This window comes from Brassica oleracea, chromosome C9 (assembly GCF_000695525.1).
Source record: "Brassica oleracea var. oleracea cultivar TO1000 chromosome C9, BOL, whole genome shotgun sequence".
In the NCBI taxonomy this organism is placed as follows: domain Eukaryota; kingdom Viridiplantae; phylum Streptophyta; class Magnoliopsida; order Brassicales; family Brassicaceae; genus Brassica; species Brassica oleracea.
In genome coordinates this window covers 7,095,441-7,119,468 of record NC_027756.1, presented here as the reverse complement: position 1 = coordinate 7,119,468, position 24,028 = coordinate 7,095,441, and the positions used below count along the sequence as shown (strand labels likewise).

At 33.4% G+C, this 24,028-nt stretch overlaps 3 protein-coding genes and 1 pseudogene across 3 annotated transcripts; 1 reads left to right on the top strand and 3 right to left on the bottom strand.

The window, feature by feature from the left end:
• Window positions 1–57: 57 nt before the first annotated feature.
• Window positions 58–3,459, bottom strand: LOC106318855 (vacuolar-sorting receptor 3-like). The gene is made up of 12 exons (XM_013757004.1): window positions 2,994–3,459; window positions 2,226–2,918; window positions 2,052–2,140; window positions 1,889–1,958; window positions 1,740–1,823; window positions 1,515–1,591; window positions 1,372–1,453; window positions 1,099–1,181; window positions 949–1,015; window positions 738–866; window positions 543–652; window positions 58–426 (listed from the first exon to the last, which is right to left on the bottom strand). The coding sequence occupies exons 1-12, from the start codon at window positions 3,283–3,285 to the stop codon at window positions 328–330; spliced, it is 1,875 nt and encodes a 624-aa protein (XP_013612458.1). The 5' UTR covers window positions 3,286–3,459; the 3' UTR covers window positions 58–327.
• A 5,573-nt stretch (window positions 3,460–9,032) lies between these two features.
• On the top strand, window positions 9,033–9,929 carry LOC106314225 (glutathione S-transferase T3-like). Its single transcript, XM_013752138.1, has one exon. The coding sequence runs from the start codon at window positions 9,033–9,035 to the stop codon at window positions 9,927–9,929; it is 897 nt and encodes a 298-aa protein (XP_013607592.1).
• A 3,696-nt stretch (window positions 9,930–13,625) lies between these two features.
• LOC106312869 (peroxidase 32) lies at window positions 13,626–16,232 on the bottom strand. Its single transcript, XM_013750548.1, has 4 exons — window positions 15,921–16,232; window positions 14,890–15,081; window positions 14,286–14,454; window positions 13,626–14,173 (listed from the first exon to the last, which is right to left on the bottom strand). The coding sequence occupies exons 1-4, from the start codon at window positions 16,212–16,214 to the stop codon at window positions 13,704–13,706; spliced, it is 1,125 nt and encodes a 374-aa protein (XP_013606002.1). The 5' UTR covers window positions 16,215–16,232; the 3' UTR covers window positions 13,626–13,703.
• A 7,262-nt stretch (window positions 16,233–23,494) lies between these two features.
• The window catches only part of LOC106314224, a 1,807-nt pseudogene continuing 1,273 nt past the window's right edge, over window positions 23,495–24,028 (bottom strand).

Genomic DNA, 24,028 nt, shown 5'->3' with positions numbered 1-24,028 from the left:
ACAAGAATCGAATGTTTGCAAGGAGGACTAATCTTGGAAAACAAAACCAACAAACTGTACTTTAAATTCTATCATCTTTCTTTTCTAAATCTCCAAAGCTAAATCAAGTTTCCCTATTACATGTGTCCCATGGACATAAGTAAAAGACATACGAGTAAAAAAAAGTATAAGCCATTTAAAGTAAAAGACATCAAGTTTCAGCAAACACACTATTTAGTAAAAGAGTTACAGAGATACAGAGGCATCAAGGGCCAAAACGGTTAAAAGAACATGTCGCCTTGAGCCCTTAACGAGGAATAAATAGATGGATCATCATTCCGCTCTCACTCAGGCACGTTCATCATTCACGTGGTTTGGAACCTCGGGTTGGCTGTCCAATGGCATGTACTGTGCCATTATTGCTCTTATCTCTGAGTCCATGTATTGCTGTGAAACAAAGGACACAGGAAAATGTTTTAATAGACATCTCAGGCCACAAAAAAATGATTAAATATTGGGCTTTTACCACAAGGGAGAGAAAATGGAGGAGGAGAAAAGCTTACCCTTAATCTATATTTGTAAACGAGGTACGCCCCACCGGCTGCAAGTCCCAATGATAACATTATAAGCCAAACGGCCGCCCACGCTGATCTCACTTGTGATCCTGTCTTGCCTATATTTCAAACAAAAGAAACTTAAGCGAAACTGCTGAAGTGTATGCTTTAAACTCTACGACTTCCAACGGTATGAAAACTCACTGATGCAAGTGTCATGGTCTCTCATGTAGAGAAGGTCCCCGCTGCAAGAGCAATCATAGCTTCCCCAAGTATTCTTGCAGCTACATTCCGGGCACTGACAGGCTTTCTTCTCTTTGCACTCATTGATGTCTGTCGAACGAAGCATTTTCAATGCTTAACACAAGGACTTAGAAGTATTGTAATACAAGTTTGACCAAGAAAAAAGCCTGACCTTCACACTTCTTAAAACCGTCTCCTTTGAATCCCGGAGGACACTCGCACTTAACACTGTCCTTGTCCTGAAGGCATTATAAGTTGTTGAGACATGGGTTTCTTATTATACGGTGCTGAAAATGAAGCAATTTACAGAAGAAACACTAACCACACAAGCAGAGAACGCATGTCCATCTCTCTCTTCATGCCAACATCCTCCATTGTTGATCGTGCATCTCCCTGGCCCGCTTGCTGCAATGCAAAAATACCAATTAAGTTTGAAATGTAACATCCAACAGAAGCACATCAGCAAAACAAGAAAAATAACACAAAATCATCCATTTCTGTTAGAGAAAGCTCAAAGGAGACGTTTATACTATACTAATGGGTTTGCCATACTCAGATAGGTACTGAATAACACAACCGCAAAAATAGCACTCACGTTCACAATGGCTGTATCCATCCCCTTTGAATTGCACACCATCAACTCGAGGACACTCACATACTCTTCCACGGAAGGTATCCTGCAAATTAAGCAGATTATAGTATATAACACATTAGTACATTATGATTATCAAAATATACCTTGCAAGCAGTTATGTTGGCTGATTTATCTTGCCAGCATCCACCATTGTTATCTAAGCACTCGTTTGACTCCACCTCTGTCATCGAAAGGTATAAACCATGAGGCATCCAAAATAAACTTAACAGTCAAGTCATAGACTAGTTAGGATCAGCTTTGGCTGGTTAGGATCAGGTGAACCCAAGCTTTGTATACTTCAAACCACAAAGGTTCACCAGATAAAGTACCTGTACTAAGGCATATAGCTGGTTCAGTAGTCTCCTCAAAACCAGAACACAGAGCCTTGAGTACTGCACCCTTCTCCAACTTTCCTGCAAGGAAACATTTATTTTAACAATTCTAAAGTACATGTCTTGAAAAACACTGCAAGACAAACCTCGGTACTGTCTGTTGTTGACAACCAATGTAGGCAATATGGTAACATCGCCCCTTGACCCCTTGCCAACCTACATAGTATATATATATATATATATATATATGTCAACATGTTTCTCAAAGAATATAACCGTAAGAAAAAAAACACATGCAACTTATTTTACCTGTGCATCTTGTTCTTCCTTTAGAACTGGATTGTCCGAATCAGCATTAGGGTCTCCCATACACTTGTCAAGTTTTCTGCTATCAATTCCTGCAACAGACATATAGAAGATATGACTTAAATTCTCCTTGAAAAAATAAATAAATAAATAAAAGTTCTAATTAGAGACACACACCAAGAGATTTGATAACAGAATCAGCACATTCTTTGTTATACTTCTTCTCCTTCATGGGGCATCTAATCTGAAAATCAGTAACATAATCCCACCACACCCAGGGCTTCCCAGTCTCATTCGCCACCTTAAAAACACAAAGCTGCCTCAAGTTCTCCACTACAACATCTTTCCCATCATACCCGGAGCTAAAGTCCTGCTCCGGATCAGGAGCACAGTACCTCCCCTTGTTAATACACTGAGACTTACACTGCCTACTCAGCGTAAACGCGTGAGGACAATACCAAGTAATATAATGCGGCCTAAACTGCGTGTAACCTCCCTTCTCAAGAATCTGCGCTGCGCCCTTGAAATCCTTAACAAACTCCATCAGCATGTCGCACTTAACCCCGCACTCGTCGTTGCTATTGGTCCAGAGCTCGTACTCCACGCGCGCGTCGGGGTGAGGGACGGCTTCCCTCCAGTCAAGGTTCAAGTTGACCATGTCCCCTCCGCCGATGGCCTTCTTCAGCTTCTCGCCAAAGCCTTTGGTGACGAGGGCTGAAGGGATGGTGATGTTCTCAATGTACTTAGCTGACGCAGCGTCCTCTTCAGGGGTGTCCATAGTGATCAAAGGCTCATCGACATTGTCCGCCACTAGGACGGCGGAGGCGCCTGCTTTCTGCGCGTTCCAGACCTTCAACGCGAAGAAACAATCTACCCACACATATAAACAAATCAGAAATGAGTAGGATGATATCTCAATCAATCAATCAATGGATCAATTAATACCTCCGCGATCGACTAATAGGAAGGTAGGGAGGGCGCCGGGCTGTGACTTGAAGGAGATTGAGAAATCGCTGAACTCTTTGCACGATTTCTGATTCTCCTTTGGATAAACGACGGTGCCGGCCATGCTTCCGCCGTACTGAGGGATGCCGAAGTTGCCGATTGCGCAGTCGTGGGCCCCCTTTATGCTGTCCGGTGACGTCACTGATAAGCTGTTCTTCTCGACGACGAATCGAGATTCGCAAAGGAAGGGTATGGAGAGAAGGAGAAGGAAACAAAGGAACTGCTTCGTCATCGTCTTCGAGATCTCCGCCTCAGCACCACACAAAGGGATTAGAATTGGATTGAAGAGATCAAGGAGTAAGGTTTGAAATCAGTCCTTGTCTGAGCTTTGATTGTGGAAAGGTTTTTATGGTGGTTGAAGGGTAAGTAATGCGATTTGCGGGTGTTTCTCGAGAAACAACAGATAAAATTATTAAAATAAATTGTTTTTTTTTTTCTTTTTAATTTCGCGTTTCTGGTGCGACTAGAAGACTTTAGGTGACGCCGAGTCAAAACAGATAAACCTTCTTTGGGGGTCAAGGATTGTAATTAAGAGCACACACCCGAAGAGGAGAAGAAGCGAAGAAAACTACAAATCCACTTAAAAGAGAGATATTACAGTTGATCCAAATTCAGTAAACAGATTCTACTAAACGAAATATTTGCTTCATTTATAAAAACAGCCTTGTACTAAAAATCTTGTTAAACACTATACTCATCATGTTCCTTTACGTGTCACTGCGACCTACGACCTAGTAATTGGTTGTTATTTTAATTAAAATAAAGTATTTCAAACCTATGGTCCAAAATATTTCCAATTAGATGTATAAGAGATGAAATTTTTCTTCGGATATTCAAATGATCGTAAGTAATGGGTTCGTATCTGCGTGAACACACGATAGAATTTAGTAAAATGTCTTCGAATCTAAGCTACTTATTAATCAAAAACTCGTCTACCATTAAACCATCGTCATTTGTTGTTTTGTCACAGTTTAATTGGTAATCAAATATGTTTTAATGATATAATAATTTTTCTTCTATTTTTTTAATATGAACTTACCCTCTAAAAACGTTTTAAAAATTGTTTACATCGTATAACTCTAATTTGTTTCAACTAATTTTAAACTTTAACTAATTTTTAATCTCTTCCTTTGAGCTTTAGATATCTTTTTATGAGCTATATTGTTTGATGTTACAAATAAAATTCCAAATGTCAGCAAAAAATTAGCAAAATTTTAAATGATAATTCCAAATATCTAATCTATTAATTTATGGTCCTATTTTTATCTACTATTAACAAGTCATAGTAGGACCACTTAAAAAATAATTAATATAAAATATTTAATTCTTTACATTAATAATAAACCAACTATGAATTTGAATTTTATTTTATTTTAATTATAACAAAATCTGCTGAGAAAGAATCTAACAACATCTTACTTAAACACTTGAATATTTTTTTATAAAATAACACATTAATAGTAATTAGTAATATGGTATTATTATAAATCAATGGTAAGTAAAAATTTATTATAAAACAAGAAAATAAAATTTCTATACTTTTTTATAAATTCTATAATTATATTATGTATTATATATAAAAATAGCAGTGCTATAAGAATTAAATATCAAAAAATATATTAAATAGGTAAATTAACAAATTTTATATTTCTTCATTTAAATAAATTATCACTCATCATTAAAATGAGAAAAAATTCATAAACTATATAATATTTTTATACAAAATAAATGTATTAACATAGGTTAAACTTGTATATCTACAACTATATTTAATTTTCAAATTATTTTGAAACTCTCAACAATATAATATATTTTTAAAAAAATGTTTATATACAAAATATAATAGTATATAATAACATTTAGTTCATATACTATTTAAAAATATGTTACTAGAAAATTATGAAATTTTAGTAATTATTTAAAAATATTAATGACAAATAAAATTTTAATTATAAAATTATTTTTATTTTAATTATAACAAAATATGTTGAGAATTTTAAAAAAAAATATTACCAAAAATCCAAATATTTTTTAAAAAATAATATATTAATGTAGTAACAAAAAAAAACAAAATTCATGTAATGTTCCTAACTCAAAAATAGTTGTGTAATTTTCTAAAGTTTTCTTGACAAATTATAAAATTTTGAAAATAAATATTCAAACTCAAAATGAAAATATTTCAAATTTTACAAAAGATAAAATCATAGATAATAAAGAATAACTTTTTAAAATACACCACGGAAAAACTAACTATATATCTTGTAAAAATTAAAACAATATAATATTTTGAAGTCTTAATTAAAAAGAAATAAAAATTATTATCATAACATCCAAAAATATACTATATCAATAAAATTTACTAAAATAATATGATAGATACTACTATGTATAAAATTTACTAAAACAATAGGATTATATTATTTAAATAAAACAATGTTTTTACTTATAAATCCCGTAAAATACTAATTGATATATGTTAAAGTATATTTTCTTAAACACCACATGTAAATATTTCTTTTCTAAAATATAAATAAATAAAGTTTAAAATATATTATATGCAAAATGTATAAATTAAATAAAAAACAATTCTGAAGTATGTTCTCTATTTGATTATTTCATATTGTTATTTTATTATACCTAACTCGAAAATATATTAGTAAGTAATAAAAATTAATAACAAAATAAAATGTAGTAAACAAATCACTATATATTAATAATGCCGAATAAAAAATATAAACAACAATATTATAGAGTTACACAATATATAACACTAAAATAAAATTTATATATTTAAAACATTTGTAGTAATATCAAATACGAAAAAATATCTGCACGGGTTAAAATCTAGTTTATATCCTTAACTTTAAAAACTTTGTTGAAACACATCGTCACCGAACCTTGCCGCAACTTTCTCTCCTTTGTCATGTGCACAAAAGTAATCGCATGGAAGGTAGATACGAAAGAGTGAAACGTGAGAAGATTAGCCTGGAGAAGATATATGACACATTCCTTTTTTATTGTCATCAGTTGTTTTTATATAATAAAATTTCTGAAGTTACAATGTTGAAATCACAGAGATTTCCCCTAGTACATCCGGGACACACACTACAGACAAAGAGTTAATCCTGAGCTTACAAAAATTACAAAAGACCAGCTCATACATAACCAATAACAAAACTCCTTTGCTTCATCAGAAAATGATACATTCCTAAAAACGTTAATTTCTTGCCACTTATCGATTTGTATGTGTCGTCTTTGGGCCAATATTTATACAGTTATCCTAAATATATATTCCCTCTGTTTACGTAATAAGTAGTGTTAGACAAAAAAATTGTTTCCAAAATATAAATAGTTTTCATTTTTTAATGTAACTATTTTAATTATTGGATATTGTGTATCCATTTAAATAATGTTTATTTTTATAATTGGTTGAATTTATTGATTGAATACTATTTTTTAAAAAGTATTAATTTTTTAATTATTAGTGTTTTTAGGTTAAATTGGTTACGTTATGAAACAGAAGGAGGAGTAAGTTTCGACTAATTTTTCTGATTACATCTTTATATTGGTGACTCCATATCAGCTTAAAAAACAATGGACACTGTCACGTGGCGAAAGAGGCAAAAGAAAAGTACAATAGTTGTCAACAGTAAGATCTCGATTTTGATCGCCACATGCATTCTGTGAATGTATTTATTACATTAATCACACTGTTCATATAATAGACAATCACGCCATTCAGATTAGTAAAATGAACCATTAATCTCCACGACTAAACCCCCCCCAAATAAAAGATTTCTTGTTTTGTCTCATTCACTAACAGAGGTGCTAAATCTAAGTTCGACCTTTCTAAAGATAACAAAAATTTGATGAGTTTATAAAAAATTTCGTTTTATCAAAGTTGGACCTCGGGGGGAATACTTAATTTTATTTTGTTGGTTATAGATGAACTTTATAAGAGATTTTTTATGTATCGTTTGAGAATATATTTTCTATGTATATTTTGAGAAGAGTTCAAATTGTTCGTAGTCTTCTTACAAGAGAACTAGAGCATCTGTAGCGGGCATTTCTCGCACAATCTCTCATCAAATAGATAAAAAAAAAAATAAGAAAAAGATAAAAGAGATGAAAAGAAGGGGAATAAAAGAAAAGAAACGTATGGTCGTAAAGATATTCTAACAAAAATGGGAAGAGACTTTCTACCCTTGTCATTTAAAATGGGAAGAGACTTGCCCATGCTTTTAGAGCACCTCGTATCTCCACAAAATAGCAAATTAATTTAATATTCATATTATTTTGTTGTGTAATTAAAATTATAGAAAAAAAACAAAAGACCATACATCTGACACCTTAGACTTTAAATACCTCACCATCTTTTTCACAATTCTTCGTAAAGAAGCAAGCGCTCCTCTTCTCACTACTCTCTCTTTCTACCTTTTCCAAATTTTAAATAATTTAATTGTTGAGAATTGTGGGAAGAGATCCAACGATGCGGATGCTCTTAGGGCATGATTATCGGCGTCCCAAACCGCGTCCTTACCGAATTAAACCGAAAAAATTAAATCGAAATGAAATAAAATGAAGAAAACGTATGTTAATTAAGAATTTTTTGTCTCCGTCCTTAATGGCACGTGTCATCGCGCGAGGGAGTGTGCGGATTAGGGTTGGGAAAGCGGAGTCGAGTCATTCTCATCATCTCCCTTCTCTCTCTCGACGGCGATCTATCTGTCTCCGCCGATCCTCTCTCGAGCTCTATCTCCGCCGTTCCCTCTCTCGGCCGATCTATCTCTCCGGCTCTGTCTCCTGACGTTTCCTGAAAAAATTAAATCGAAATGAAATAAAATGAAGAAAACGTATGTTAATTAAGAATTTTTTGTCTCCGTCCTTAATGGCACGTGTCATCGCGCAAGGGAGTGTGCGGATTAGGGTTGGGAAAGCGGAGTCGAGTCATTCTCATCATCTCCCTTCTCTCTCTCGACGGCGATCTATCTGTCTCCGCCGATCCTCTCTCGAGCTCTATCTCCGCCGTTCCCTCTCTCCGCCGATCTATCTCTCCGGCTCTGTCTCCCGACGTTTCCTCTCTCCGCTGAGTCATCTCTCTGCCGTTTAATCTCTCCGCTGAGTCATCTCTCTGCCGTTTAATCTCTCTGCCGGTTGGAATCGAAATAAGGTAACGCTCAATCCTCTGTCCTCCTCGTTGTAACCGATTGTATGTGGTTGTTTTATATTTTATCGTGGGTGTTGTTTGTGATTGTATGTGGTTGTTTGTGATTGAATCATGGGTGATGTGTGAAAGAAAAATTCTTGTTAGTTTATCAGTGATTGAGGAACTCGTAGTAGATGATTAGTTTGAAACTGATAGCACTAGATGATGAATTGAATTACGTAAACTTGATAAAATTCGATTTTCTTTGAAACTGATAGTAGTAGATGATTAATTGAACTCTATAAACTTGATAAAATTCACTTTTTTAAAACTGATAGTACTAGATGGCGTTCGATTTTGAAATGTTGTGTCTGGTTTCTTCTCGTTCGTTCCTGGATAGTTTCTGACTGAGAAGTTGTATAGTTGTTAATAAGCAATTAAACAGAATACTAAGATGTTAAGTTTGTTCATAACTATGATAGGTGTTAATAAGTTTGTTCTCAAACTGCTTCGTAACTGTGAGAGGAGGTTATTTCTCGTGTCTTGTTGCTATTGTTGATTGAATTGTAGTTTGTTTGAAACGAAATTCAGTAATCAATTTAGTCAACTTGTTAAGTTCCACTTCATAGCTTTTAAGTTGCATAGTCTGTAATAACTTTTGATTAGACAACGGTAGTTTATGGTTGAGCATTAACACTAGAACTTATTACACTTAACACTTGAACCTATTTAACCCCAACCATCCAACATCTTCTTTACTCAGCTCTCGGCTTAGCTAAAACCAGTAACCAAATAGTTTTTTCCTCTATAATCCCTTCTCTGTAGTAATTGCCATGGATTCAAGGAATCCATATAGCCAGTCCGCTAGCTATCTAGGCCTTCTTCACAGTCAACAACCAAGTGTTGTCCATGAAAACTTTCCTTTTGAAAGTTTTCATTCTCGTACTGTTAACCTTGGAGCATCTGAACTCCCTCCTTTCAGTTCACAACAAACTGACCCTCCAACTCAACCTGAAGTCACACCTGTAGAGCGTAGGGAGAGAAAGAAATGGACCCCGGCTGATGACGAGGTTTTAATCAGTGCGTGGCTAAACACATCTAAGGATGCTGTTGTTGCAAATGATCAAAATGCACGGACCTTTTGGAAAAGAGTTGGAGAATATTATGCATCAACTCGTCATGCTACAAAGGGTGAGAAGAGGGAGCATATCCATTGTAAGCAAAGGTGGCACAAAATAAATGAGCTCACCAACAAGTTCTGTGCCGCATTTGTTTCTGCAAAAAGACAACAAGCCAGTGGCCAGAATGACACTGATGTTCTGAAGCTTGCTCACCAGATCTTCTACGCTGATCATAACACCAAGTTTACTCTTGAACATGCATGGTGTGTGTTGAGGTTTGAGCAGAAATGGCTTAGCCTTAACACACCTAAACCCAGTGGCAGTTTAAAGAGAAAAACGGGTGAGACAGGTTCCCAAGCGTCAAGCTGTGAAGTTGGTGATCATGAGACCCGGCCTGAAGGTGCTAAGGCTGCAAAGGCAAGAAGGAGTAGCTCTAAAGTGAGGGATCTTGATGAGGTTAAGACCATTTGGGAATTCAAGAAGGAGGATTTGGAGATGAAGGAGAAAGTGTCAAAGCTGGCAATACTTGACACTCTCCTTGCTAAACAACAATCATTAAGTGAGGCTGAAGAAGTAGTTAAGAATAAGTTGCTTGCCTTGTATTTCTGAGAATGATGAACAACAATTCTCTGTTTTAAATCAGTGTTTGATCTCTGTTGGTTGATGTCTACTATTTGTGTTTAAATTAGTTCTCGTTTGCTTGATGTTATGCTGAATTATGTTTGAGTTTCTTCATGTAATGGACTCTGTTTTCTATCAATAATATCTATTATCTGTGTTTAAACTCTGTGTTGTTGGGTCTTGCATTCTTTCATTTTGAACTCAATTATTTTTCTAATAATAACATCGACTATTTATGCAGGTTAAGTCAAACATGGGACTTGACTACAGCTATAGCCAGCCTTCGGAGTCAGAGGATTTGTTTTGTAACTCAGTAGACAGTGGTTACAGCGAAACAGATGATCTAATTCGACGTGACCAAGCTGAGATTAGCTTACAGGCTCGTTCATCAGTTCAGTACCCTCCCCAACCGGAGGTTGAGTTTGGCTTCCCGCAGATATGCTACTGTGGTGCTCAGCCTCTACTTGCAACATCTAACAGTCGGAATAATCAAGGTTAAATGTCGATATGCATAATCATATACTCATTTACTCTTCCGTAAGTGATCATTTACTTTTCCGTATTATCACCACAGGGAGAAGATACTACACTTGTTAGAATGCACATGATGGAGAGTGTCATGTATGGAAGTGGTGGGATGTAGCGGTGATGGAGGAAATGAGAGCCAGAGATAGACATGTGATTCAGCTGGCTGATAAGGTAGAAAATCTGACTCTTGCCATCGACTATGAGACTGAGCAGAAGATGGTTAGGCTACAGAAGCTTGTGTGTGATATAACCACGAAGAAATCTTTTTTTAGCACTAGGTTTGAGTACTTTGTAGGTGTTATGGTTCTCGTTTTGGTTTTAATAGGAATGATGTTGTGTCTTGTGTAATGTGACTTGATGAGCACTCATGGATTTGTAATATGTTATTGTGGTTTAATTTGAAGATGGACTTGTTGATACTTGTTATTCTCGTGACCTTGCCACTCACGAGCACACAGCACACACTGACGAGCACACAGCACACAACACACACTGACGAGCACACAGCACACATTCTCGTGACCTTGTTATTCACCAAAGTCACATGATTTGTTTGTTTCTTCACCAATTACACTGCCAAAATGTCAGAAAACATTACACTCCAAAGTCACATGCTTTGTTTCTTTGGAATAATCCACTTGTTTGGCGATGAATACCTCAGACGTCCCACACAAGAGGATCTTCAAAGACTACTCCATGTGGGAGAACAACGTGGATTCCCCGGGATGGTTGGCAGCATCGACTGTATGCATTGGGAGTGGAAGAATTGCCCCACCGCTTGGAAAGGAATGTATTCACGAGGAACCGGAAAACCAACAATTGTGTTGGAGGCGGTTGCTTCGTATGACCTTTGGATATGGCACGCTTTTTTTGGAGCTCCAGGTACTATGAACGATCTTAATATTCTTGATCGATCACCTGTTTTTGATGACATTATTAACGGAATAGCTCCGGAAGTTAACTTCTATGTGAACGGAAGAGAGTACCATTTGGCTTACTATCTGACGGATGGTATTTATCCAAATTGGGCGACTTTTATTCAATCTATCCGACTGCCACAGGGTCCGAAAAATTCTTTATTTGCTAAAAACCAAGAAGCCGTCCGAAAAGATGTTGAGCGTGCGTTTGGGGTCCTCCAAGCAAGGTTTGCCGTTGTTAGAAATCCATCTAATTTATGGGATAAAAGTAAAATAGGAAATATTATGAGAGCATGTCTCATTCTCCATAATATGATAGTCCAAGATGAACGAGATTCACAGACTCTAGAGGAATTTCAAGATGAAGATTTTACATTTGCCGTTAAAAAGACTATAAAACACGGCAATAGAATTTCTCGTCGCAAAGAAGTTCGGGATCCACACATTTATCAACAATTAAAAGAAGATTTGATAGAAAATATATGGGATAAATTTGGAGATCTTCAATAAAATTGTTTGTTTGCTCAATCTACAAATTCAATAAAAATGTTTGTTTGCTTTTATTTATGTTCTTTGTAAATTTTTTTCCCAACTTTGTACTTTTATTATGTTTTCAATTTTAATGTAATATGTTTTATTTTTATGTAATAAAATTATAATAATTAATTAATTTACTAACTTCAAAATACTAATAAAATAATCTAAAAATTCTACAAAAGTACTACCAATAATCTACATTTTTAGGTTTGTCCTTAACTAAAACTCTTAACATCAAAATACTAATTAAATAACCTAAGGACTCAAAGATTAGTCCTACCAATAATCATGTTCTTAGATCTAATGATGAGCTTTTGTAAGAATTATGTTTTCTCTAAAATATAGAAAGAATAAAATATTTGATGATATGATTTTTTCCTTTAGAAAACTCCTTATTTTTATACATGTGTAGGTTGACAGTCTTTTCTTTTTTCTTATCAATCTTTTATTTTGTTTTCTAGTTTGCATTTAACTTACTCATTTTCGCAAAAATACAGACTTTTAAGTATATTTTAAGTATATTTTAGTCAACATTGTTTTTTCGTCAACATAAATTAGCATTAATTGATCGTTTAATGTTCACGAAGAATCAAATGACGTCGTTTAAAAATTAGAGTTTCTTCACTTAAATCCCTAAACCAGAACGGAAGAGTCCTAATCCCAAATTGATTCCTCACCTCTCTCTCTCCTCATCAGACCCAAAGTTGAGCCTCCCAAACCTGAAATCGAGTCTCATATATAAAGGATTATTCATATATGAGAAGGAAAAAAATGCATGCATGTCCGTCTTCTGAAGGCTAGAGAACCCGAACCTCCACTTATGGTTGAAAGCAATGAAATGGAGGGTCACAAAGAGGAGCATGAACCTGTAACCGGTGATGACTGTGAAGCTGTCGTTGATGATTCTGAATTCTGATGATGAGTCGGTAGAAGAAGTTGAAGAAAATGATGTTGAAAAAGAAGAAGTTGGCAGCGTTCGGATTGAAGAAGAAATTTGTAAAGTGTTATCTACACACTTTGGGGATATCACAAGAAATGATCAAGGAGATGAGAGCGGAGAATATGCCTTATCATCTATCATCTGATGATGAGGAAGAGGATGCGCAAAGGGAAGCTCGTGAGGATGAAGCATCAAGCGAAAAAGTTCTGGCATTAGAGAGGATATATTCTTTCTGGTGAATTCACACAAGTTCTTATGAGGTATTCATTGGAAAAAAAAAAAAGATACGACATCAAGCTATAAATTTGAACACAACTGAAGCGTGGAGCTCTACTGCTCGGATATCGAGTATGATCATCCTTGGAGAACGTACTGTTAGTATGAAAAGTGGAAGCATAAGCTACGAATACGATAAGGGCTATGTCAATGAACATGCTTACGTAAGGTCGGATTATTCAATTTTGATCAATTGAGGTTGAAACCCAAAGCTTACAACTAAGAAAATTGGTGAAAATATCAAACGAACCTACAACTTGACAGTAACTTAAGACCAAAATGTCGAAAGGTGAAGACCAAAATCACTAGGGAAAGACGAGCAAGCCATGAAACTTAGGTAAATAATATCGTTATGATTCCTAAATTAGTCATGTTTTCTTTTGTTTTAATTGTACTAACAAACTGAGACCACCACACGCACAATATGTTTTAAGAAGCTTAAACAAAATAAGGGAGAAAAAACAAAAAAAAAAACATGAGATATCCTTAAATAAGAACCGGAGAGCGTTTTATTATTGTATCAAACTTACATATTAGTTGCCCAATATATTGAGCCAACTATCATTACATAGAGCTGACAAAGTCGACGATTTCAACAACATCATGGAGCAAAGAGTTGGAGTTCACCACCCTACAGTTTTGTCTGATCTGTCCTTGAGACCCTGTGAGAGGCGTAATGTTTCCCATTCTATCCATCGCCTTTATAAACGCATTGAAGAACTTTTGTGTACCATCAGCGTATTCTCTCACCAAGGGGATAGTATCAGTGGCATTGGGGCTTGAGAACAGCTCTTGATCGGTCTGGATAAGTCCTTTGTGCTCTTTCAGATTCACATAATATTTGTTGTCGAAAACTGTCGGTGTACGGAGATCGAAATCGACTAGAACGCTCTGGTTACCATTACGAGGGCATAGTCCACGAAGCGTCTGGAGATAAGTAGTGTTGAGGGTAGGGTCGGGTAAACCAGTGTTGGTGAAGTTGTATAGCCTGTCCATAATAAACTGGCATTGGTTTTTACCAAAAGTGTGACCCCCTAAACAAAAATAACATCGTTAGACTAATTACACCGAATGTGCGGTTTTGTTATTATATCTAAAGCATTTTTTTTTTTTTGAGAAAGAGCTTACAACTAAAAGCAAACTTACCGGAGAGAGCAACGAGATCAGACGGAAGGTTAAGCCCCACATTGCTGAAACTGGCTTTAAGTTGTGGAAGCGTGAAGAATGGAGCAGGAAGATTGTTATTAGAAAGATCAAAGAAAGCTTGTAAGCTATCTCGTCTCCCCAAAGGAACCCTCCATGAAGGACCTCCTGCCTAAAATATTTATATTTCAAAATAATTATTTGTTTTGAAAAATAATGTTGAAGATATAAAAGTGTAGATGGTTGAAAAAGAAAACCATATCATGAAAATCCAACAACAAAAGTAACTTAGTAAAAAAGAATAAATTATCTTATCTTTTTATTATTGCATTAATATATTATCTTCTTGATAATATGTGTACTGGTCTTTTTGTGTAGAGGACCACGCGTTTCTAATAATTTCTCAACTAATCGTCAATAAATGTCTAATATTTTAAAAGGAGGAAAACAATAAATATAAAATGTCATATTGTCAAACAACCTTCACTATTCAAGTTCTTTCTTCAATCATGCGTTGCCATGTTTGATAGTATGTTCAGTGACACCATGAAGGAATTTAAAACAGTCTTTTTCATGAATGAATTAAAGAGGGTTCAATAGAGCATACCAACTCGACTGATTGTTGAGCTGCGATAGTTAGAATATCTGCACATGAAACAGTCCTCGGGCAAGCTGCCTCCACTGCTGCTTTCATTCTGTCAACCACTGGAAATCCTCGAGCCGAGTTTGCATTTGGCGCAGCATCTTTTTCCGTTCGAAACGATGTTGTGTTGTCTAACAAGATCGATGCATCGCAACCCTTTTACGAACCAAAAGACTAAGTGAGATTGAGTTTATTCATTCACTAAAACAATTTGTTCAAGCAAGACCTGATGATACACACATATGCAGTTTATTTTACAGTTCAACACCAAATTCACAACGTTATTAAGAAACATCACACGTTATAACAACTCGGCTAACAACACACCATCTGACTCGAGGATTGAAAATTTATTGGAAATAATAGAAGATTTTGTGGGTTTTCGGGGTTCATGGTAGATGTGATCGAGATGTCTGAATGTTTTCTAAAATGATTATTTTTTTTTTATCAATAATTGACTGATATAAATTCATTACGTGTTTGGTACGGGTTCATGTTCTTCATTAATAGTATAATACAAACAATTCATGTTTGGAATCATATTTCTTTCTATAAGAGATTAAAAAGAAAAGTCATCGTTGACGACAAGAGCTAAGATATTCGACAGTAAAAACACAAATCTTAGTATGTCATACTTTTTATCGATATATATTCTGGATCAAATCCGTTAGGCACGGACTATTATTGTAGATAACGTATCGTCTTAACTAATACCACCCATATATATATACAATTAAACATTCTACACAGTATAAACTATAAGGGAACATACTGCAAGCGACGTGTTATGTTGTCTTTGCCGATGTTTATAACTGACAAAGACGTTTTTTTTTATTTTCTTGAGTGTTTCCAAAACCCGTTAAGTTTGTTGACAACAAAATCTAAGAATCAAAACATAGTCATCTTTAAGTAAATTATTATAGTTCTACGATTCTAATGTACACGTAAAAATTATGAGTGAAAGTCCACTACTAAACTGAGAATTATTAGCTTACATTAACGAAGCAGTCGTGGAAGTGAAGACGAAGGAGGCTCGCGGCAATACGAGGATCCGATCTTAGCTCGTTGACAATGATTCCCCGGACGATGGTAAACACGTTACGGCATGTATTGTCGTAGAAAGTAGGAGTTAGTACTTGAGCACTAGAGAAAGATGTATGGAGCATAAGGCATCCCACTGTTATAAGGGTTGTCCAAGTTGACAACGAAGACAGAGAAGAGGAATGCATTTTTTTCTCCGAAGAAAATTCTCTGATTGATTTTACTAGAGAAAGATGAGGAAATTCCATATCACAAAGAATCCTTTTATAGACAAACGGGGTCTAACTTGTAGGCTTTTATATATATATATATATATATTAAATGATTGCTGTGTCCATTTTTATGCCAACAACTATATGAAGAATTACTATACTTTCTCAAATATGTATAAAAATTATCAACTTTTTATGGCGACAACAATATATATATATATATATATATATATATATATATATATATATATATATATATATATGTATGAGATAAAACTGTCAAAATTACCATGTGATTTTAATTCGACTAGAATAATATTACAGAAGACGTCTTGAAATTGCATGATCAAATGTTATTGTGAAAATAAGACCATATTATACAACTTTTTGTGAGAAGTTCCACAACCTCTTGTTTTTGAACACTGAATAACCTGAAAGTCTCTAATCACTGAAAATATCTGAAAAAAAATATGTAAACATGTTGAAAAATTGAAATGAAAATCAAAGATTAAAAACAAAAAAATTAGAATACTGATACATCCCTGTCGAAAATGCGAAGTCTCACTCCTTGTTGATCGAAAAGATGAAAGCCATATCTATCACCACGTCAGTCTCTAGGGGGTGGGGGAGTTCTGGTTAAACTTAAACCTTTAGGACTACAAAGAACAATTTCATATGCGCCACTTGGCTCTGAAATGTCTTACTGGAATACCAACAATATTTTCATCAAGTACCGTGATAAAAAAACTAAAAATAACATATATGTACATGGATGGTACCAAAAAAAAAAAATGTACATGGCAGGTTTCCAAATACACGAAGACATAAGTAAAAATAGTTATATATATTTTATTTTTTTGAAGTTATATTTTTTTCAAAGCATTCCATGAAAAACCTGTGTCAACAATTCTATCTCTCCTTGTTTTTCTTTATTAGTCTAGAGATATTCCAAACCTATTAAAAGACTCAAACTATTAAAGGAGGTGGAATATATAAACTTTTTTTGGTATTCAAATGAAAGTTAAAGTATGACATTATATTCACATGGACATAAAGTAAAATGTAATGGGTGAATTCACATCTGGATTACTTAGATTCCTAAATTCGCCTACTACTACACCATCTTGTGATTATCTCCCCGTTTTTTTCCAGTCTTGGATTACATCTTGAAGCGTAGTTCAGCGCGTAACTTTTGAATTTTGTAAACCAAAAACTGTAAGAGTAATTTTGTTCATTCATATAATACACAATTATCTAGCCTTTAGTTACTGCTAATAGTTATCGTAAACATTAAAAAAGCTTATTTTAGAATATTTTGGGAGTTTTGTCCAAATCATTAACTCTTTGTAAAAAAGCCTATTGTACATTTTTTAACTATTTATTATTTCATTTTAATTTAAATAATCATCCTTTTAGTTTTGCTATTGGGCAGATGGGAAAGTCATAATTTATTATATTTTTGGACATAAGTGGCTTTTGTTTGTTGCTAATGTCCGTGTCCAAATGTTACATAGCCAGTGTCTGGACATTTAGTGTTTGGTTCCAAAGATTGTAAATAACTTTTCTTTTAAAACAAATAGGGTAAATGACTAAGAGATATGACAAATAAATAAAATAATCCAAACCATAAAATAATTTTTGGTTTTACAGTGTGATCTTTTTTCGGCTAGTCAATGTTTCATGATGCTTCGCATTTCGCACATATTGTATATTCGGACTGTAAATGACTAAACTGGTCACCAAATTAATTAAGTATTTAAAATATTTCAATGAAGAATTGCAAGTTTCAATTGCTCACTATTTCAAGGAAACTAAAATCAGGAAATAAAATATGTTAACGTGTAGCAAAGAAAACGCTTGTGACATTGACCTTAAGATATTCAATTTTTATTTGATAGAAAAAAAAGATATTCAATTTTCATCGCCCGGACAAACAGGAAATGTACGATTTAAAAAAAAAAAAATTAATGAGACCGTTCACCTAATTTGATGACTAATGAAATTCAACGATCGCTTGCAGCTGTCTTTTTGGACTCTAATGCAGACTGATTTATGGTATTAGAAAAATAAAATTGTGTATTACAGTTACAATGTAAAATTACATGTTTGTTCACCAGTTCATGTTTGTGGATGGAGCAATAGGGCGTCTAGTTGTCGCTGGCCCAAAGCAGTTCGGTTAATAAACTGCAGTTAACCAACTTAGAAATAGAGCGGCTGAGTGCAAAATCGGAGGAAATAGAGAGAGGAAGCGTGAGGTTGGATCAGTGTAACATGCTAATGTCATCTAGTAGATTGCAGATGGGTCAAAATGTATCCATACTTGATGAGGAACTCGTAAAATCCTACTGTTCTCAGTTCAGTTTCAAGTCGAAACCTTCACAAGCCTCCACCAAATCTAACACCAATTGATGACGTACATACAGAAAAGTTAACAAGTGGTCTCAAAGTCAAATTAAGGCGAAGAGTTAAGATTCGCATAGACAAGGAAATCCTCTAGTTTTACCCTTTTAACATTTTCTTTACGTTTACGCTTTTACTATGTCTCTAAGAACATCTCCAAAATAACTCTCCATTTTAGAGTTTGTAAAACTCTATATTTGAAGTTTCAAAATATTTTTTCTAAAAGTGAAACTTCAAATTTAACTTCAAAATTATTTTTAATTTACACTATGGTCCTTATATTTGTCATAATTAATATAAATCCATAAAAGTTTTATAAGTAACTAGCACATATATAAAAATATTACAGTAATATTAATTAAGAAAATATTATACTAAAATATAGAAATACATAACTAAATATTAAACTACAAGCAAAATACCACATTATTCCATAAAATTATTTCCATAATGCTTCATCTTCAATTACACAAAATTTGGTTGGACAAAATTTTAAAAGTTCCGAAGAAAATTTACTAGACTATTAGTGTTGTTGTAATATTTAAATTTGTATAATATTATGTCTTCATGTATCTTTTAAAAAAAAAGTTTTATTAAGTTTCTTTTGTAATATTCTTGTAGTATAATTCTAGTTTCAAATATTATAAATCATATTTAAAAAAAAATTATTTAATTTTATATGTAAAATTTGAATTTATTAAAATAAATTTAAAATATTTATGATATAAAAGAGTTGTAAAGAATAAAACGATAAATGTGAAAATACTTGAAAATCATAAATGTGATGTGTAATTAATAATAAGGACCTAAATGCAAATAAAAAGATGAAACTTCAAATTTGGAGTTTTGAGTAGTGAAACTTCTTAAAACTCTAAATTTGAAGTTTTGAATTTCCTTTTTGGAGAGCAAAAAACTCTATATTTGAAGTTATAGAGTTTCTTTTAGAAATGCTCTAAAAGGATTCTATATTTTAGAGTTTGCAAAACTCTATATTTGAAGTTTCAAGGTGGTTTTCTCTAAAAGTGAAACTTCAAATTTAACTTCAAATTATTTGTAATTTACATTATGATCCTTATATTTGTCATAATTAATTAAATCCATAAAACTTTTATAAGAAACAAGCACATATATAAAAATATTACAGTAATATTAATTAGTAAAATATTATACTAAAATATAAAACTATAAATAGAAATACATAATTAAATATTAAACACAAGCAAAATACTACATTATTCCATAAAATTATTTCTGTAATGCTCCATCTTTGGTTACATAAAATTTGCTTGGACAATATTTTAGAGGTTCCAAAGAAAATTTACTATACTATTAGTATTGTTGTAATATTTAAATTTGTGTATAATTATGTCTTTATGAATATTTTTAAAAAGTTTTTTTTATTAAGTTTTTTTTTGTATTCTTGTTGTCTAATTCTAGTTTTAAATATTATAAATCTTATTTAAGAAAATTATTTAATTTTATGTGTAAAATTTGAACTTATTAAAATATTTATGATGTACAAAAGTTTTAAAGAATAAAACGATAAATGTGAAAATACTTGAGAATCATAAATGTGATGTATAATTAATTATAAGGACCAAAATGCAAATAAAAAGATGAAACTTCAAATTTGGAGTTTTGAGTAGTGAAACTCCAAATATGAAGTTTCACTCCTTAAAATTCTAAATTTGAAGTTTTGAAGTTTTTTTTTTAGGGAGCAAAAAATTTTGTATTTGAAATTATAGAGTTTCTTTTGGAGATACTCTAAATGAGAAGTCAATGCCGATCTTCAAAATTTGGAAGCGAAAACTTAATACAAATAAAAACCATTATTTTATATCATAAGAACTAGAAAACCGGCTATTTGCGAGGGAAGATGAAGATGTAAAGATCTGATGAACCAGTTGGAAGTACAACATGATCTAGTACAATGAGTATTCAGAATAGGATGACCGAGATGTAGCTGAGCAGTTAACTAAAAAACTGGATCTAGAGCTGAGTTGAAGCCCATTTAAAGATTAATCGGAGAGTATGCACATGGAGATTCACCTTAGGAAAATGAATTCTCTATCAAGATAGTAGTTTTCTAAAGAATTAGTAGCATTTTAGGAGACATTCCATTTTATAGAAATTTAAGAATATGTCTTGGGAGGCTAGGTTTAGCCGATTGCTAATGGGTATAAGTAGGCAAGTTTAATCTATATAGAGTTATCACTCATAGTCGTATTCTTAGCATAAGTGTGGTTACATATCTTGTAAGGTGAATGAAAACACAAATGGCTAAGAGGAGAGGTTCTAAGGTCTTGTATTCGATCTTAGGACGTGTGTGGCTAGAACAACAAGTCAAAGGTGTCTTGATCTTGTTGGGTGTTATGTTTAGTGAAATACTTGTAAGTTCGCTTTAAAAAAATCGTAGTGAATACAAATACTTTTGTACAAATAATCTTTGGTGTACATTCTGTTATAGTTTATGTTGTAGTTCTTGCATTTACAGTGTATCAGAGATTGTATAACATATGAGATCTTGCGGACGGGAGAAATGGAGAACTACCATGAGAGTGAGAATGAGAGAGTATTTGGTTCGCTGTATTACATTTAATAATCTTTGTCATTAAGAATAGCTAATGAACCATTTCATTATTCTTTTTGCACAACTCATTATTTTTGTCTCTTAATAAATTTCTACAATCCATACAAATTTTCTTATAGTTTACTATTTGTGTATTATGTATGGATACAAGGCAAAAGCTTATTGGAGAGAGAAAGGGAGAGAAGGGGCGAGGAGTGTCCCTTGTTGGCTCTTCTCATCTTATTTTTTCCTCCTTGGATGGTTTCGTGTGATTTCGTTTATATTCAGAGCCGGGCCTAGAATTTTTAAGGCTAGAAGCCCAAAAAGAAAAAGTGGCCGAAAATAAAATAATGTAGGTAGGGGGATTTGAACTCTGGTTCGGAGTTAATGAACTGTGGCTATTGAACCACTACACTAAAGACACACTTATTGGAATTTGTGGCCAGTTATATTAATATTTTTTGGCGGCCGGAAGCCCATGCTTCTTTAGCTTGGGCCCAGGGCCGGCTCTGTTTATATTTGAATGGGCTTTAATGCCTCGCAACTGCAGGTTACTTCCAATGGGAACTGCCCCACTACAACATTTGGCTCCATGGAAACAGTTCTACACCTGTTCTTCCACTTTGTCTTTGTGCGACAAGTATGGGCTCTGGCGGCTTTCTCATCTCTAAACTTCACATCCTTCAGCACACTACACCAAGCTCTCACTACAACAAAATACTGTATATTTTTCTTATTGGTTGAACTTCTTTCATTTAATGTTATTTTTATGTAACCAAGATAAATTGTATAAAATTTTGTATTTTCTTAATCTTTGTGAAAAAACCTTAAACACCACTTAAATTGATATTCCCTCTGTTCCTGAAAGTAAGATTTTCTAGAGTATGCACGCTTATTAAGAATTTAATAAATGTTTATAATTTAATTTATTTTTTACTTTATTATACACTTTTCAATAACTTTCCACCAATGAAATTTAATCAATTCAAATATTCTCAATTAATATTCCTCGAAAGTATAAAAAAGTACCTTAACAATATAGAAAATTTATTTTTGTGGAACAAAAAAAAAATATAAAACATCTTACTTTCAGGAACGGAGGTAGTACAAAGGAAGTATTATATATCAACATTATAAATAGAATTGTATTTGGTTGTATTAATTGGAGTTACAGACACACTTACATGCCCTGAAAAATGTAATGTCCATTTATCTAGTAAATTGACACAATTGCCAAGCCATGACTATTTTGTTAATTCTTTGGTTATATCACAAATTCACCCTAAAAAGAATTTGGTGGACAAAAACATTACATCAAAAGAAAAGTTCAACTGTGACGTAAAAGAGTGGTATGAATGTGATTCAGGTTACAAAATTTTAATCCTATGGAGATTTGCGACAAACAAATCGTTCCAAGTGATTCAGGTTACAAAACTTTAGGGGGTGTATTCGATCTAAAATTTGAGGTGATTTAATTTTTAATGAGGTTTTAGATGATTTTAAGGAATTGCAGAAAATAAAATGATTTTTGTTAAACCACTCTAGAATATCACTTAAAACCATGAGATTTGAATTTTGTTTTTTTTTTAATCAAGAAAATCCACCCAAACACTATAAAATCACTTGAAAACTTTAAAACTCCACAACTTAAAATATTTTCAATAACATTGGATTTCATAGTACTTTATAAAATGTCAAGTTCAATAACACTAGATTTTAAATGAGTTTTTAAAATTTATGTTTCAATAACAGTGGATTTGTCATTTTGACACAAATCATCTAAAACTCTCAATTGTATCCTATGGAGATTTGCATCAAAAAACGTTCAAATACCCAAAACCGGGCCGAAACCTTCAAATACCCGAATGGTTCCTATATTTTTACATCCGAAATAACCGAACCGAGAATCAAACGGGTACCCGATATATAAGCATATTAATTATATATACACATAACATAACTAAATATATATTTATAATTTAAAAATCTATTAAAAGTATCAAAAATATTTAAAAATAACTAAATTATTATAAATTATCCAATCCAAAATTATCCGAAAGTATCTAGATAATTTTATCCGAAATATCCAAAATTTGTATCTAAATCATCCTAATTATTTGATATTTTACCATAAATAACTGATATTTTACCCGAATTACCCGAACTATCCGAACCGGAACCAGAACCATATGAGAACCGATTTTTCCGGGTATTTCCGGTTCCTAGTTTTACTATCTGAACCGAAGTGAACACAAAATTATCCGAACCGAACTGAACCAAAAATAGGTCATGTAGTAAATGGATCCTTTAATCCCTCGGATACCCGAACCACCCGAAATGTTCAGGCCTACATACAGTCATCGTGATTCTTTTCACCAGCCGTCGCCGGATGTGCATCTGCTCTGTACTCGCTCATTCCAGTTAGGTCCAAAACGTGGAAATCTCTTCTACTCTTGAGGGAGTTATAAAGGTGTTGATTCACCAAACGAATTTCTACATTTGTTCCGTTTTTCCTCACCGAAAATAATTCTTCGACCTACCATAAAAAGATGAGGCAGATTTTACTAGTTTCTTGTAACATTCCAGATAGCAGGTATCATGTTTTTTTTTTGCATAATCCTTCTTGTTACCAGTTCCATTATCTAATGTCAAATACTAAGAGGGTTTAGACCAAAAACTTCCCAAACACAGTAGTTTATTCTCTGATACCAAAAAAACTTTGGTTATCTATGACTATGCACTTCTAACTAAGTCAGGTACGGAATAGCAGAAATTTCCAAGTGTAGCCGGCTATGCCCGCCCATAGTTTGTTGATTAATAAACTAATTATTTGAACTTGAAAAACTCCAGTACTTTTTTTTTTTTTTTTTTTTTTTTAAAA

Excerpts from the sequence above, each read along its gene's own strand:
- LOC106318855 (XM_013757004.1), bottom strand. The coding sequence starts at position 3,285 with ATGACGAAGCAGTTCCTTTGTTTCCTTCTCCTTCTCTCCATACCCTTC. Across the intron at positions 1,454-1,514 it reads CCAACATAACTGCTTGCAAG|GATACCTTCCGTGGAAGAGT; the intron begins GTATATTTTGAT and ends CTTAATTTGCAG. Across the intron at positions 867-948 it reads CGGTTTTAAGAAGTGTGAAG|ACATCAATGAGTGCAAAGAG; the intron begins GTCAGGCTTTTT and ends TTCGTTCGACAG.
- LOC106314225 (XM_013752138.1), top strand. The coding sequence starts at position 9,033 with ATGGATTCAAGGAATCCATATAGCCAGTCCGCTAGCTATCTAGGCCTT.
- LOC106312869 (XM_013750548.1), bottom strand. The coding sequence starts at position 16,214 with ATGGAATTTCCTCATCTTTCTCTAGTAAAATCAATCAGAGAATTTTCT. Across the intron at positions 15,082-15,920 it reads TCCACGACTGCTTCGTTAAT|GGTTGCGATGCATCGATCTT; the intron begins GTAAGCTAATAA and ends GGTTCGTAAAAG. Across the intron at positions 14,455-14,889 it reads CTCAACAATCAGTCGAGTTG|GCAGGAGGTCCTTCATGGAG; the intron begins GTATGCTCTATT and ends TAAATATTTTAG.